Source organism: Corylus avellana, chromosome ca6, assembly GCF_901000735.1.
Source record: "Corylus avellana chromosome ca6, CavTom2PMs-1.0".
NCBI lineage: Eukaryota > Viridiplantae > Streptophyta > Magnoliopsida > Fagales > Betulaceae > Corylus > Corylus avellana.
The window spans coordinates 20,161,560-20,177,306 of NC_081546.1; the positions used below are offsets into that span (position 1 = coordinate 20,161,560).

At 35.9% G+C, this 15,747-nt stretch overlaps 2 protein-coding genes across 2 annotated transcripts; both read left to right on the forward strand.

Annotated features, from left to right (window-relative positions):
* Positions 1-1,654: 1,654 nt before the first annotated feature.
* Positions 1,655-11,842, forward strand: LOC132183761 (protein argonaute 5-like). The gene is made up of 22 exons (XM_059597173.1): positions 1,655-2,334; positions 2,781-3,001; positions 3,109-3,258; positions 3,341-3,474; positions 3,583-3,689; positions 4,007-4,110; positions 4,261-4,399; positions 4,489-4,605; positions 4,756-4,866; positions 4,944-5,015; positions 5,264-5,386; positions 7,420-7,591; positions 9,461-9,582; positions 9,668-9,805; positions 9,874-10,016; positions 10,106-10,168; positions 10,256-10,319; positions 10,929-11,064; positions 11,128-11,201; positions 11,286-11,380; positions 11,478-11,509; positions 11,587-11,842. Exons 1-22 carry the CDS (start codon positions 1,828-1,830, stop codon positions 11,724-11,726), a joined length of 2,964 nt encoding a protein of 987 aa, XP_059453156.1. The 5' UTR covers positions 1,655-1,827; the 3' UTR covers positions 11,727-11,842.
* A 387-nt stretch (positions 11,843-12,229) lies between these two features.
* Positions 12,230-15,456, forward strand: LOC132185910 (uncharacterized). Its single transcript, XM_059599723.1, has 2 exons — positions 12,230-12,898; positions 14,869-15,456. The coding sequence occupies exons 1-2, from the start codon at positions 12,275-12,277 to the stop codon at positions 14,950-14,952; spliced, it is 708 nt and encodes a 235-aa protein (XP_059455706.1). The 5' UTR covers positions 12,230-12,274; the 3' UTR covers positions 14,953-15,456.
* Positions 15,457-15,747: the final 291 nt, after the last annotated feature.

Sequence of the window (15,747 nt, forward strand, 5' to 3'; positions counted from 1 at the left end):
TAAGATCGCTATAATGGAACTTAAAGTATTGAGTTGCACTGTAATATTCCCATCCATTATTATAAACATAAAAAAATACTCTCTCATCTCACGTGTCTCTATGCATGTTGCCCCTTCTTCCCTTTTTCTTTTGTTGAAACTTCCATGAAAACAAAGAAAGTAAAAGTAAAAGTAAATGTCATAAGAATACTTAATAGAATGCTAGGTAGATCCTTGAATCCCTACTTATTTTCTCATTTATTTTTATGTAGTTCTATTTTACGTAATTTAGTTTTGTTAATTTCATCACTTCATTGCTCTACTTTTTAGTGGAAAACAACAATAAAATCTTTTTACTTTTCTACACAATAATAAGAATTATACTCTAGTATTTTATCATTCCTTGTGGATCGACCTCGTACTTATCGAGAATTATTACTTGCGATAGCCTACACTTGGGTTTGCATTCTTTCTGGCACAGCACTAGCGCGTTAGCCTCATCTGAGCTTGTAAATAGGCGATCAATAAAAAGGACATTGCCACCAAACTTCAGTTTTGACAACGCAAGTACCATATTCATTTTTTGCCATTACTCAGGTATCATTTGTGATACAAATTGAAACCGAAGTGACAAAAAATAAAGTTGTTAAACCAAATGGGGCTGAAATGTATTTAACCCTCATTTTAATATAAACATTTATCTTTTCTCTCTCATCTTTCATCTTTTTGTCTTTAATTGGGGATTGTATTGAGATTTTGTGGAAAAAAAAAAGTGAGGATAGGTAGAAAATTTGTATTTTGTAAAAAAATAATATTTTAATAGTATAGAGAAATGTAAGGGAAGCTATTGTAAAATATATTTTCATAGGAAAGCAAAAAGTAGTTTTATGCCTTAAATTTAGAGAAAATCGAGCTACCTAACAAGTGACAAGTCTTCTCACTTTCCTTATTTGCATTGCTTTGTTTCTTCTCTTGTAAAGTCTTCCACCTTCTTCCCCTTCCATATGTATATATAGTATTATCTCTTGTAACTGAAATATGCAATAGAAACAAAACAAGATGTAGCCTTCTATTTTATCCTCGTGTTCTTCTCGATACTTCTTCCCTTTTTTCTTGATCTTCTCTCTTTACAAACCTTCAACTTCTTCCTTCTTTAATTCTAATACATTTTCCCAATTAAAGTTTAAGAATTTCTCAAAAAAATTAAAGTTTAAGAAAACATTAGACTGATAATTTTAAGAAATTAACTACTTAGACCTTTTTCCATTTTATATTTCCATCATTCCACACGCATATACTTTACACGTAGAAGGAGGTGAATCCTGCGACGACCATGCAAAGACTGTACGGATTCTGGGCCCACCAAAAGCAGTTCGATGGAAAAAGGGTTTTAAGAAATAATCATCTGCTAAGGGGGTCTACCTCACAACGACGACCTGGGAATAAGCTACCCTTGGACGAATACTTTATCTGTTTACACCGGCGAGAGTATGGATAAGGTTGCTACACAGGACTCAGGAGAACATATAGTGACATTGTAGTAGGAAAGACATGCTTTCCACGCATCTACTTTTTTTCCTTCTCAAAGATTTCCCCAATAAAAATGCTTATATGTTCTCCTGCTTTTTTCTGTCATCATTCTTTTTCCTTTCTTTCTTTCAACTCTCATGTAATTTTGCTTTTAGTGTTAAGAAAAAAACAGTAGTTTAGATTCAGAGTACTCAGGCCAACCTCTCCGAGAGCATAATGGAGTAAGGAGAGAAAGGGGAAATGTCAGTGACACTAGCTGCCGTCCCAATATTTTTCCACGTCTCTTCATCTTTCTTCTGTTACTCTTTCTAAGCTACAATGCCACGTCGAGGCCGTGGCAAGCAACCTCACTCTCGCCCGGACCAGCCGTCTCCGGCCGCTCATCGAGGCTTTGGAAGAGGCAGTGGTGGAGGAGGAAGTGGCCCGGGTGCTCCTTCAGGCTTCTCTCCAGCTGCTCCACCGACCGCTTTTTTATCAGTGGCTCCTCCGGCCACTTCTTTTCCGGCAGATCCTCTTCTGGGATATGCTTTTCCGGTCGCACCTTCACCAGTCGCTTCTCAGGCTGGACCTCGTCCGCTAGCTCTAGCTTCTTGGGATTCTTCTGTGGCGTCGAGCTCGGCTCTGCCACTGGTTTCAGATTCAACCTCTGCGGCTGCTCTGAGCCATGAAATCGACGAGAAACTTACTTTGCAGGTTCCAGCGCCTCTGCAATTTCCTGTCATCTTTTCAAAGAGGCCTGGGTACGGAACCATCGGAAAGAGAATCGCTGTCCGAGCAAATCATTTTCTTGTGGAAGTCGCGGACAGAGATCTCCATTACTACGACGTGGGTAGCTGTACTCAAATACTCCTCATCTTTTTTTCTTTTTTCTTATATATATGTGTGTGTGTAAAAAACCGGTAATATGCATTTATAGACGAAATTCTTGTTTATCGTTCTCTTTCTTCTATTATGTTTTATTTGACTTGAGTGAGATATAGATATTCATTCTTCCCTACCATTTTGCAACATTTGCAGTCTTGTTGGATCGTTTTCGACATGTTTTGTTTTTAATTTGAGATATACTGTGGATGAAGGTGTGATTCGTGTGAAGTGGGATTTGCATTTGCATTCGTGGAATGTAAAGAGTGGTCCATAATATATGGAGATGACATTTTTTTTACCTTTTTTTTTTTTTTTTTTTTTTTTTTTTTTTTTTTTTCCGGGCGTTCATCACGCATTTATTTGTGGATAGATGATGTGTTTTGTTGTTTTAATTTAAATTGTTATAGGTTTCCATTGAACCTGAGGTTACTTCAAAGAAAATCAACGGATTTATAATTAGCGAGCTGGTTAAGTTGTACAAAGAGTCACACTTGGGTAACCGAAGTCCTGCATATGATGGGTGGAAGAACCTCTATACGTCAGGGCCATTGCCGTTTATGTCGATGGACTTTGTTATCAACTTAATTGAAAATGATGATCATCGTGCCTCATCATCTGGTTCAATGAGGTATTTTTCCTTTTTGGAGTGTGTCTGTTCGAGTTTATCTCATCTTTTTCAAGTTTATTTTTTCATTTTTCATTTTATATGAATGCATTTCTCCCCCCAATGTGCAGAAAAGAATGTCCGTTCATAGTGACAATCAAGTTTGCTTCTAAGGCTGACATTCACCATCTTCGACAGTTTTTGAGCGGTAGCCAAGTAGATGCTCCAATGGAAACCTTACAAGTTCTTAGTGTGGTTCTTCAAGCGGCATCATCAGAGATGTAATCTATTTTTTTTCCTCTTAGAATTGTGTCCAATATTGGTTGTATGAAATATATTAACTTGGTGAAAGTTCGATTATAGGTATAATGTTGTGGGGAGGTCATTTTTCCATCCTCAGTTGGGTCAAGAGGGTGAGCTGGGTAGTGGTATAGATTACTGGAGAGGGTATTATCAGAGTCTTCGCCCAACCCAAATGGGACTTTCCCTTAGTATTGGTATTGCTTCCCTCCTCTCCTCCTTTTGGGATTCATGTAGAGCAACTTTTTTCAATAAGAATTGCACTGACATTACCTTGTTTTTGACATTTGATTCTCATGTTGCAGATGTGTCAGCTAAGCCTTTCTATGAACCAATTCTTGTGACAGAGTTTCTTGCAAAACATTTTAATTTCAATTTTTCAAGCCATCTGTCTGACCAAGATCGTCTGAAGGTTACTTTTGCTAATATAAGATTTGGTGCTCTATGATTTAACCATGACTTTGAATGAAAGATGCAAAGAACTTGCATCTTTGTTTCCTTTTAAAATCATTGGCAGGATGGTGTCCCTTCTCATGCACTACATATATTATCTTTGTTTTTCTTTCCTGCTATTTACTTGAGAAAGTTTTTGCTTACAATTGTTTGTTGATGCATGGATTAGTTATTTCTTTTCTTCTTCTTCTTCTTTTTTTTTTTTTTTTTTCTTTTCAACTTTTTACTCTTTTTCTTAAGTTTATGGAGTAAAACTATTTTCATCTTGATTCCCAGATTAAAAAAGTACTGAGAGGAGTCCAAATAGAGGTTACTCATAGGAAGTATTTCAACAGTTACAAAATCACTGGGGTAACAACACAACCAACTAGCGAGTTAACGTGAGTCACTACGATTCGTTTCTCTCCCTGCCCCATAAGTATATCACTTACCATCATGGATTGTTACTGTCTCTATCTCTATTCTTTGCATTTCTTTCTGCTGTGAGCTTTTTTATTCTGGTGATTATTGTCCGATTTTTGTTCCTATAGGTTTACTCTTGACGACAAGAAAAAAAAAAAGTCACTTGCTCAATATTTTTGTGAGAAATATAATATTGTGCTTCAGAACGTGAATCTGCCTGCCCTTCAAGCTGGGAGTGATGGAAAACCTATTTATTTGCCAATGGAGGTTGTCTCATTGCTGTAGATAATTTTTTTTCCCTTTATTTTGGGTCTATCTTTCATATTTGTTTATGAAGGATTTTCTTTGTGTTACAGCTTTGTAAGATTGTTGCTGGACAGAGATACTCCAAGAGATTAAATGAAAGACAAGTAATTAATCTATTAAGAGCAAATTGTCAACGGCCTCAAGAAAGGGAAAATAGTATCAAGGAGGTAGCTTGATGCTGTTAATTTGGTGATAAATTGTCTTTATCTAGTTTGTATGAGTCCATAAATTTAACCAATATGGTTTCCTAGAAATAAATTGAATGGAGAGTTGCTTATGTCAATAACATCGTGATAGATTGTTCTCTTTTGTACAAGATGGTTAGGAAAAAAAATTTCAATGGCAGTTCGCTCATAAATACAGAGTTCGGAATTCAAGTAAGGGATGAACATTCATTGGTTGATGCTCGAGTTTTGCCATCTCCAATGGTAATTTTCGGTCTGTGTTTGTTTGAGCTATTTAGATAATCTTACACTCAAATTTAATCTCACTTTCACTTTTGCAGCTTTTATATCATAATACAGGGAGAGAACAATGGGAACAACCTAGAATGGGACAGTGGAATATGATAAACAAGGTTACATCATAGTTTAATTTTGTCGTTGGTTGCTTGGTTCTAGCAAAGTATGCTTGTTTCTTTTCACCTATCTACTGGCAACCAGTAAATAACATTACAACTACTTTGGAAGGTGGATTTGTTGCATCAAAAGTGCTCACTAAGACTTAAAGGGAATGGTTATTGAAATGATACACAGGGACAGGACATGTGCTGGAATCATGAACATATTATAAGCTAGACTAACGTTTGTGATGCTGATATTGTAGAGAATGATCAACGGCGGTCGAGTTGAATTTTGGACATGTGTGAACTTCTCTAAACGAGTGAAGATAGATTTCCCATTTGAATTTTGTGACCAATTGATCAACATGTGCAATAGGAAAGGAATGGTATGACTTCATGATTAAATGATTACTTTTGATTGCGCGCATGACGTAGGGGTGCAAAGGCGGTTACGGTTAGCGGTTAGTGGCAATAACCGCTAACCGTAACCGCCCTAGCGGTTAGTAAATTTCACTAACCGCAACCGCTAACCGCCTAGCGGTTAACGGTTAGCGGTTAGTGGCCGGTTAGCGGTTAGTGAAATAGATAACCGCCCGCTAACCGCTTTTTTAAAATTGGGCTCTTTTTTTTTGGCTTTTTTTTACCCTCATTTTTTTTTCTTGTATTTTTAATATCTTCTTGGGCCCAATTGCTATAAATATTTGAATTGTCATTGGATCATATGATTAAGTGTTGATCTTATAAACTTACAAACAAACAAAAATACTTCAATTGTAGTTATAAGTAACACATTGTTTAATCCAATGTCAATTACTTAATTTGATATTATATGAATCACATTGTCATTGTCATTGTACATGAATAATTGATTAAGTATTGGAATTGTAATTGGATCATATAGTTAAATATTTATCTTATACATTTATATTATTCAATATGCATATAATATAACTATAAGCAATTATATATATATATATATAAATTCAAAATTGTTCAAAATTGTTAATTTTCTTTTTTTTTTTCTTTCAAAAAATGGTTAAATTTCTTTTTCTAAAAAATGTTCAAAAAATACATTAATACTTCAATTGTGATTATAAGTAACACATTGTTGAATCTAATGTCAATTACTTAATTTGATATTATATAATCATATAGTCTCATTAAATTATATCATATGATTCATATGATTAATTATTTAAATTCTTATCATATTTACTTATAATCTTTTTTCTTTGAATTGAACTTAATATCTAATGGTAAATGGTAATGTTCAAACTCCTAAATCCTAAATTCCTAAAGTATCTAATAATGCTTTAATTAAATTGTAGACTTGTAGTTATAAGTAACATATTGTTTAATTCAATTGAATCAATTGTGATTATCATTGTACATGAATCATATGATTAACTTGTAGACTTATGACTTATGAGTTATGTCATATTATATATGTATTATTTATTATTATATAATCATATGATTTAATGATCAAGTCATCATGTGATATAATCATATCAATTATAGTGATAATATATAAATTACTAAAATTATAATGATAATACATTAATACTTAAATTATGTTTATAAGTAACACATTGGTCATTGTTTAATCCAATGTCAATTACTTAATTTGATATTATACGAATCATATCATCATTGTACATTAATAATATGATTCACTTGAAGTCTTGAATAAAGTATTTGAATTGTCATTGAATCATATGATTAACTATTGATATTATACATTTATATTATTCATATACATATGTAGACTTATATAGACTTATAGGTTTATAACATACATTGGAAATAAGTCTCTAGATATTTAATTGTTGTATTAGTATGAATTAGTATACTTATGAGTTATGTCATATTATATATGTATAATTTGTTATTATATAATCAAATGATTTAATAATCAATCTCATGTGATATAATCATATAAATTATAGTGATAATATATTAATACTCAAATTGTGATTTAATTATTTTTTTAAAAAAATTGTGATTTAATGATCAAGTGATTATATGATATAATCATATAAATTATAGTGATAATATATTAATACTCAAATTGTGATTTAATTATTTTTTAAAAAAATTGTGATTTAATGATCAAGTGATTATGTTATATGTATAATTATAAATAATATATATATTATATAAAAGGCGGTTAGCGGTTAGCGGTTACGGTTAGTAGACCCAATAACCGCTAACCGCTAACCGCTAGGCGGTTATGGCGGTTAGGCGGTTAGCGGTTAATGCGGTTAAACGGTTAGGCGGTTAGGCGGTTGGCGGTTATAGCGGTTAGCGGTTAGCGGGCGGTTAAAAACCGCCCGCCTTTGCACCCCTAGCATGACGTACAAATTCTATTGTGAATCTAAATAATTGACTTTGTGGATGCTTTTGACTATCTTGCCAGGTTTTCAACCCAAAACCTTTGATTCCCATACGTTCAGCCTATTCTATTCAAGTTGAGATGCCTCTCAAGGATATTCACAAGCAGTGTGTGGCTAAGTTGAAAGAAATTGGACAAGAAGGAAAACAACTTCAGCTATTGATAATTATTTTGCCTGACTTCATTGGGTTGTATGGTGAGTAATTTAATTGGTATTTAGATTTCGTGATTGTTAGAATAATGAATATTGATTAAATGATTAAATTTACTTCTTCTTATCATCTTAAAATTTTAGGATTAGTGGTAGTTTAATATGGTATCAAAGCTAAAGGTCTTGAGATCGAACATTCTCCAACATTTACCTCTCATTTTAATTAAATATTCCACATGTTGGTCATTATCTATTAAAAGGGAGTTTGAGCACACACGTGATGGAAAGTGTTAAAGTAATAATAAAGTGATTAAATTTACATCTTCCCATCAGCTTAAGCTTTTAGAACAAGTGGTGATTTAACATGGCATTAAAACCAAATGTCATGAATTGGAAAGTCATTGAATCCCCCATTTAAATTAAACATTTCACATGTTAGGCCTTAGTTATTAAAAGAGAGTTTGTGCCTACATGAAATGGTGTTTTAACATGGTAAAGGACCAAAATGTCTTAAATTCGAATCTTGTCTTAGTCATTCACCCCCATTTAAATTAAACATCTTATTTATGCCCACACATGAGCGGGAGTGTTAGAATAATGAATATTGATTAAATGATTAAATTTAGGTCTTCCTATCCGTAAGTTCTTGTTGGCTTAATTCGGTAAGCAAAATGGTGACCAAAAGTGCCAAGATTCATCATCCATTCAATTACTGTTCGGACGAGAAGAAGTGCCGTTCGGATGCTCGAAGAATTCTATTTTCCCCGAGAGCCTCGTCTGCAATCTCGTTTGCAATCCCGTCCGGACGAGCTCGATAAACAAGGATTCCCAAGAGCCTCATCTGCAGTCTTGTTTGAACCCCGTCCAGACGAGCTCGATAAACAAGAATTCCCGAGAGCCTCGTCTGCAATATCGTCTGAATCCTGTCCGGACGACTTTTATTAAAAAGGTCATATCTTGACTTTCAGGCCTCTGATTGGAACAATCTTTGTGGCATTGGAAAGCTAACTCAAGGATCTACAAAGTAATGTTTCACAAGGTTTAGCTAATTCCAATGTTTACTGGGTCAAAACGGGCCATTAAGAGAAGACTACGAAGCTGGGCGGAATGGCTCGTGTGCAATCTCGTCCGGATGAGATTGCAGACGGCCATGTGTTAAAAACACATTCTAGCTGTGTTTTGTTGTCCAGTCCGGACGGCACATGTTCCCGTCCGGACGCTGCGTACCTGTAACAGTTTTAAATGAATATAAACTCTTTCCTAGGTCTAGGTATGATGGGACTATTATAAATACATCTCTATAGGAAGATAGAGCAACGAATTTCTGATCTAGAATTCGCCGTTGTGTGCTAAGAGAGTCTGTGACATAGAGAGTTTGTTCTCTCTCTTAGACTGATCGTTTGTGTTTATTTATTGATTGTTGAAGTGGAGTCAATCGGAGTTCCGGTGAAAGGAGATCACGTAGAAGGATTGTGCCAGCTGTCTCTAGAAAGGGCTATTGTGGTAGAAGGCAAGTGGATCGCTTGTCTTATACAAGATCGTGTCAATTGCAAAGGTTTTGTAAGTGTGAACGTCTTGTAATCCTTTATTCTTTTACTGAGTTAGTTGATTTCCTGGGTTTGGCTGCCCCGAAGAAGTTTTACAATTAGAGAGCTCTCTAATTGGTTTCCTCTTCGTAACCAAAATATCTGTGTTCTTTATTGCTCATTGCATATCTGTTTTTGGTTAATTATTATTTGTTAGGTCAGATCTATTTCCGCATAATATTGTGTGAAACACCTATACATTCAGAATAGGTGTCGTTTGGAGTCGTATATAGAATTTTCACTATCAACTTAAGCTTTTAAGATAAGTGGTAGTTTAACAGTGAAAGAACCATTTTATTTTGCTCAAAAGAGTACTTGCTTTCCACAGGAAAAATTAAACGAGTATGTGAAACAGAACTGGGAATCATTTCTCAGTGTTGTCAGCCCCATCAAGCATCAAAGCTTAATATGCAATATCTGGAAAATGTGGCCCTCAAAATCAATGTGAAGGTCTGTTCCATTTGATTCTTGATCATTGTCTCTTGTAAAATTCTTGGGGTTTCAATTTTTGAACTGAAAATTAAAATCTTTACAGGTTGGGGGACGTAACACTGTGTTAAATGATGCTATTCAAAGAAATATTCCTCTTGTGACTGATCGCCCTACAATTATATTGGGTGCGGATGTGATCCATCCCCAGCCAACAAATGTCTCTTCTCCTTCAATAGCAGCGGTATGTTTTGTAGTTTTCTTGCCCCTTAATAACTTAGTTGTATTGAATGGTTCAATTGATTGACACAGGTAGTGGCTTCCATGGATTGGCCTGAGGTCACCATGTACAGAGGAGTTTTCTCTGCACAGCCTTCTCGTGTTGAAATTATCCAAGATCTCTATAAATCAATTCAGGATCCTGAAAAGGGCTTAGTTCATGAAGGAATGATTAGGTTGGAAGTTGACATGCATACTGCTTTATTGTTGTAGTTGAATGTTTTTTTTTTTGTGTCTCACCCCATTATCCATGGCCTCTTTGCAGGGAACTACTTATTGCATTCAGAAGATCAACTAATCATAGACCCCACAGGATTATATACTACAGGTAAAATTTGTTTTCAATCATGAAAAAATTATTATTACTATTATTATTATTATTATTTGTATTATATCATTTTGTTTTACTTGGCAGAGATGGTGTCGGTGAAGGTCAATTCAGTCAAGTCCTATTATATGAGATGGATGCAATAAGAAAGGTATTATAGATCTTGCTTTGAAGTGTGAACTGAGTCACCGTATGGGGGATACCAAGATGTGTTGAGATAAGAATGCCTCCATAGTTTGTAATCAGAAGGAACATTTCACAAAGACTAAGAGCATGTTTGAGATTACGTTTTAGAAATAGAATTTTTCTTTTAAGCAAAAGCTTCATTTGTAAGCTTTTATCAAAAGTACGTTTTTGCCACTTTTAGAGTAAAATGTCAAAGTACGTATGAAATTTTTAACTAAACATGTCAGTTTTTGTTTGGTATAAGTTTTTAGGTACTAAAAATACTTTTTAAGCTCTGTAACGCAATCTCAAACAGGTTCGAAAAAGTTTCAAAAATCAATATGATTGATTGTTATATTTGATTTGAATCTATCAACGGCCCTTTTTTTTCTTTCATTTTTTATTTATTTTTTTAATTTTTTAATTTTTAATTTTTTGTATTGTATATTGGTTTAAATTAAAATTAAGTTATGTGTACAACATAACAGTAAAAAAATCACTCATGTTTTCTATGTGATTTTATTAGTTTTTGTAGTTTCCTTATGTTGAGCATGGTTAGTTTGATGCAACTCTAATTTGTAAGACTTTCTTCCAGGCCTGTCTCTCGCTAGAGGATGGATATCTACCGCTTGTTACTTTTGTCGTGGTGGAAAAAAGACATCATACACGGCTTTTTCCTGCGAATCATACAAATCGTGATCAGACACACCAGAGTGGCAATATTCTACCAGGTACCTAAGTTTAATCTCCATGTGGTTTTCTAGAACACCACTGATTTTGTTGAATATGTCTAGGCACTGTTGTCGATACCCAGATTTGCCATCCAACGGGGTTTGACTTTTTCCTCAACAGCCATGTTGGAACTCAGGTAAAACTAGAGCAATTTAGTGGAATTCACTTTATCTTGATTGTAAAGGAATAATTTGATTTTTCATTTGTATTGCACTTGTAGGGAACTAGTCGGCCTGCATACTACCGTGTGTTGTATGATGAGAACAAATTCAGTGCAGATTCCTTACAGATGTTAACAAACAATTTATGTTACACGTAATGTCCTTTTGATCCTCGGTTCTTTTGACTTCATACCATGCATAACAAAACATTTCTATTTTCTGTATTTCATTGCTCACTACATTCTTTTCAGCTATGCAAGGTGCACTCGATCAGTTTCAATAGGTTTGATCTCCTTCTTTATTTTTATTTATTTATTTTGATCTAAATTTCCAGCACTGAAATGATATTTGCGTATGCAGTTCCTCCTGTGTATTATGCCCACTTGGCAGCTGTTCGAGCACAATATTACATTAAGGGTGAGGCATTAGACAGTGGCTCTACAAGCCGGACCCTTCCCCTGATCAAGGATAACGTAAAAGATGTCATGTTTTATTGTTGAAATGACATTTTGTTAGAGGATAAACCTCAGCTCACTCTTCTCCTCCTTTCATGCTAGACAGCAGCTAAGTTGATGTAGATTGGAATTCAAGGCTTATCTTATCTTATCTTATCTTATCTTTTAGTCTTTTATTAGGTTTTTTTTGTTAGTTGTTTATTCTATCTTATCTTTCAGTCTTTATTTGAATTAGGTTTCTTTATTAGTCTTTTATTTGGTTTAGTTGTCTTTTGTAGACTTCTAAATTAACTTTATTTCATTGTTATCTTAGGACTAGAAGTCTTGGGCTATAAATATACGCTTATAGCCTTTAACAATTCAGTTATGATTATTATTGAGTTTTGTTTAATAAGAATTACTTAGAGTTGAGTTTCTTCTTTGTGTTCCTTCAAAACCTAGAGAGTATCTAGCTTTTGTCAAGAAGATTTTTTAGATCATTGATAGAATCAAGATCTAGAAGTATTTATCTACTGCTTAATGTTGTTATTTGCTACAGCCCACTAAGTTACGCTGCATCAGTTGGTATCAGAGCTCCAGTTTTCTTTCTATGAATGAGGAGGAGCAACCGTCTGGCAGACATGAACAAGGTATATGTGCGCACGGAGGCAGTACGTAAGAAGCAACTGGTGATTCGTTTGCGGCACATGGAGGAGAGGTTTGGTGGTCTAACCGTGCGGAATGAGGGGTGTGCGCGCACCCAACATGGGGTCCCTACCGATCACTCGGCCGACATGGATGGTCCAAGCGTTTGTCGTCGTCAACCAAAACTGAGATACGCGGGGGCGGAAGACAAATTTATCGTCAAGGGTGAACCTGTCAATCCTTATGCGGGGCACGGAGTGCGGAAGGAATTTCCAATGACACAAGCTCATGCTATATCACGGGACGCAGGCGTCAATCTCGACATCCGAAAAGAAAAAATAGAAAATTCCTACAAAAAAAAGGTGTCTAGGGAGATGGCGGAGGTCAAGCATCAATCGGTGTCCCGATACATTGGTGGTACGTACCGACAATTTCAAACTACATGCACCATTGGAGGCAAGGTGGCCAAGCTTGTCATCGATCCAAGGAGTGGTATGAATTTAGTCTCGGAGGAAGCAGTTCAGAAGCTAGGGCTTGAGATTGAGAGACATCCTACTCCCTATCGGTTGGAATGGCTCACGAAAGGAAACGAGGTAACGATTTCTAGACGTTGTCTAGTGTCTTTTTCTATTGGAGCTAAATATGTGGATCATGTGTGGTGTGATGTGGTCGACATGGATACGTGTCACCTATTGTTGGGAAAGCCATGAAAATATGATAGAGCTGCTATCCATGATGAAACAAAGAACACGTACAACTTCATGTTTGGTGAAACCAAATTGAAGTTGCTACATAGCCCATGGGCGGAGCCAAAAGCTTCACAAGGGGATGATCAATCCTTTGTAGCCAAGCAGGAGTTGACGGACAAGGAAAGTGGCATCAAGGCAGAGGTGCCGGGGCCGATAAAGGAGCTGTTGGGGAGATGTGTCGACATAGTCCGAGTAAAATTACCGAAAGTGATGCCAACATTGCAAGACATTCAACCTCAACTTGATTTGGTACCGCAAACTAATGTTACTAATCATCCGCACGACATCAAGAGTTCTAAAAAGCTTGAAGAATTGGGGAAACAAGTGGAAGAGGTAAACCTTTCAGAGAGTATCGCAATTTTTCATGAAGAAGAGAAACCCTTGGAAGAGGTAAGTCTTTCGGAGAGTTTTGCAATTTTTCATGAAGAAGAGGAACCATTTGGAAGAGGTAAATCTTTTGGATAGTTTTGCACTTTTTGACGACAATTCTACATATCATGTGCCTGATAAGAGCCCCGAAGATAAAGTCTTCGATTTTAGTGTTGAGCCAATTGACTATGTTGATTTCGTTGGGATAGATGCTATTTTATCAAATTATTCTAACCAAAATTGTGATGAGATCTATATGGTGGAGAAGACTTTTCTATCAAAGATTGAAAGGATCTTTATGAGTTCTTTGGGGATTCTCATGGCTTGTGGGAAGAGCAAAGCACGAGAGAAGCATGACAAGTCTACACAGAAAAGGGGTGTGTGGGGATTTCAAGACAAACATCAAGGTACTTCGATGATGAGAAGCGTCACGCTTATTGTGGAATGTTACCTCGTCTTGATCTTGAGGAATGGTGAGTGGAATGAGTTGATTGGGCATCCGAAGGACCGTGGAAAGAACCGGCCGAATTCGAGGATGAATTCTCTCCAACATGGGGAGAATGATGTAGATATAGTTTAGAACGGCTTATCTTATCTTATCCTATTTTACATTTCAGTTTTTTGTTTAAACTACGTTTCTTTGTTAGTTTGTTATTATATCTTATCTTTCAGTCTTTCATTTTGAATTAGGTTATTTGTTAGTCTTCTATTTGGTTTTGTCTTCTTTCATGGACTTCTAAACCAACTTTATTTCATTGTTACTTTAGGGCTAGGAGTCATGGGCTATAAACATATGCTTATAGCCTTTAACAATTCAGTTTATGATTATTATTGAGTTTTGTTAAATAAGAATACTCAGAGTTGAGTTTCTTTGTGTTTTTTCCTTAAACCCTAGATAGGCTCTAGTTTTTAAGAAGATTTCTTAGATCCCTTGATAGTCGCAAGGTCTAGAAGTATTTATCCGCTGCTTAATGTTGTTATTCGCTGCAGCCTACTAAGTCACGCTGCATCAGATGATGCAGATATAGTTTAGAACGGCTTATCTTATCTTATCCTATTTTACATTTAAGTCTTTTGTTTAGACTAGGTTTCTTTGTTAGTTTGTTACTCAATCTTATCTTTCAGTCTTTCATTTTGAATTAGGCTCTTTGTTAGTCTTTTATTTGGTTTAGTCTTCTTTTATAGACTTTTAAACCAACTTTATTTCATTGTTATTTTAGGGCTAGGAGTCTTGGGCTATAAGTATATGCTTATAGCCTTTAACAATTCAGTTTATGATTATTATTGAGTTTGTTTAATAAGAATTACTCAGAGTTGAGTTTCTTCTTTGTGTTCCTTCAAAACCTAGAGAGTATCTAGCTTTTGTCAAGAAAATTTCTTAGATCATTGATAGAATCAAGATCTATAAATATTTATCCGCTGCTTAATGTTGTTATTCACTGCAGCCCACTAAGTCACTCTGCATCAGTTGGTATCAGGGCTCAATTACTTTCCATGAATGGGGAGGAGCAACTGCTTTACAGACATGAACGAGATGTACGTGCGTATGGAGACAGCACGTAAGGAGCAACCGGCGATTCGTTTAAGGCACATGAGTGGTGGGCCGAACAATTGTCGTCACCAACCAAGACTGCGATTCGTAGAGGCGGAAGGCAAATCTATCGCTGAACCTTGGCAACACACGGAGGATCAATTCAGGGCTATGAGGGATCAAATTGAAGACCTCACTACCCAATTATCCAACTTGTGTGGTCAACATGGGAACGGATCTAAAAGCCCATTTGCGGAGCGCCGAACGCACGGACGTCAACACCTTGCGCAAGCTCATGCCAATCAGCGGGTAAGTAGATTCAAACTCAAACTTCTGAAATTCGACAAGGATCTAGAACCCCGACAAATATCTAGATTGGGTGTTGGCTGTTGAAGACGTTTTTGAATTTAACGGGATGTCTGATGAGCAACAAGTCTCTTTGGTGGTACATACATTCCAGGGAAGAGTTGGTGCGTGGCGGCAACAACTGAAGAGAACCAGAAAGTGGGGAGGCAAATTGAAGATCAATAGTTGGGAGAAACTATTGAAATATATCCGCGTCGCTTTCTTATCCCATAGTTATACCATGGGCCAGAAGTCACAAAATTGGAGACAAGGGTCTATGGCTGTGACAAAGAAAATAGAAAATTCCTACAAAAAGGTGTTTAGGGAAACATGAAGTGAGGCGAAGAGTCTACGACAGGCCAATTGGGCCCTTACTTGCCAACCACAAATCCATAAACCGAATCCATATTCTGTGGAGGAGGAAAAAGAATCTGTGGATGAAGAGTTT

What these genes read in the sequence shown, in the direction of transcription:
- LOC132185910 (XM_059599723.1), top strand. Translation starts at nt 12,275, where the DNA reads ATGAGGAGGAGCAACCGTCTGGCAGACATGAACAAGGTATATGTGCGC. An exon ending in GGCTCACGAAAGGAAACGAG is followed by an intron (nt 12,899 to 14,868) that starts GTAACGATTTCT and finishes TATTCACTGCAG; the next exon opens with CCCACTAAGTCACTCTGCAT.
- LOC132183761 (XM_059597173.1), top strand. Translation starts at nt 1,828, where the DNA reads ATGCCACGTCGAGGCCGTGGCAAGCAACCTCACTCTCGCCCGGACCAG. An exon ending in CAACCAACTAGCGAGTTAAC is followed by an intron (nt 4,111 to 4,260) that starts GTGAGTCACTAC and finishes TTGTTCCTATAG; the next exon opens with GTTTACTCTTGACGACAAGA. An exon ending in TGTGCAATAGGAAAGGAATG is followed by an intron (nt 5,387 to 7,419) that starts GTATGACTTCAT and finishes CTATCTTGCCAG; the next exon opens with GTTTTCAACCCAAAACCTTT.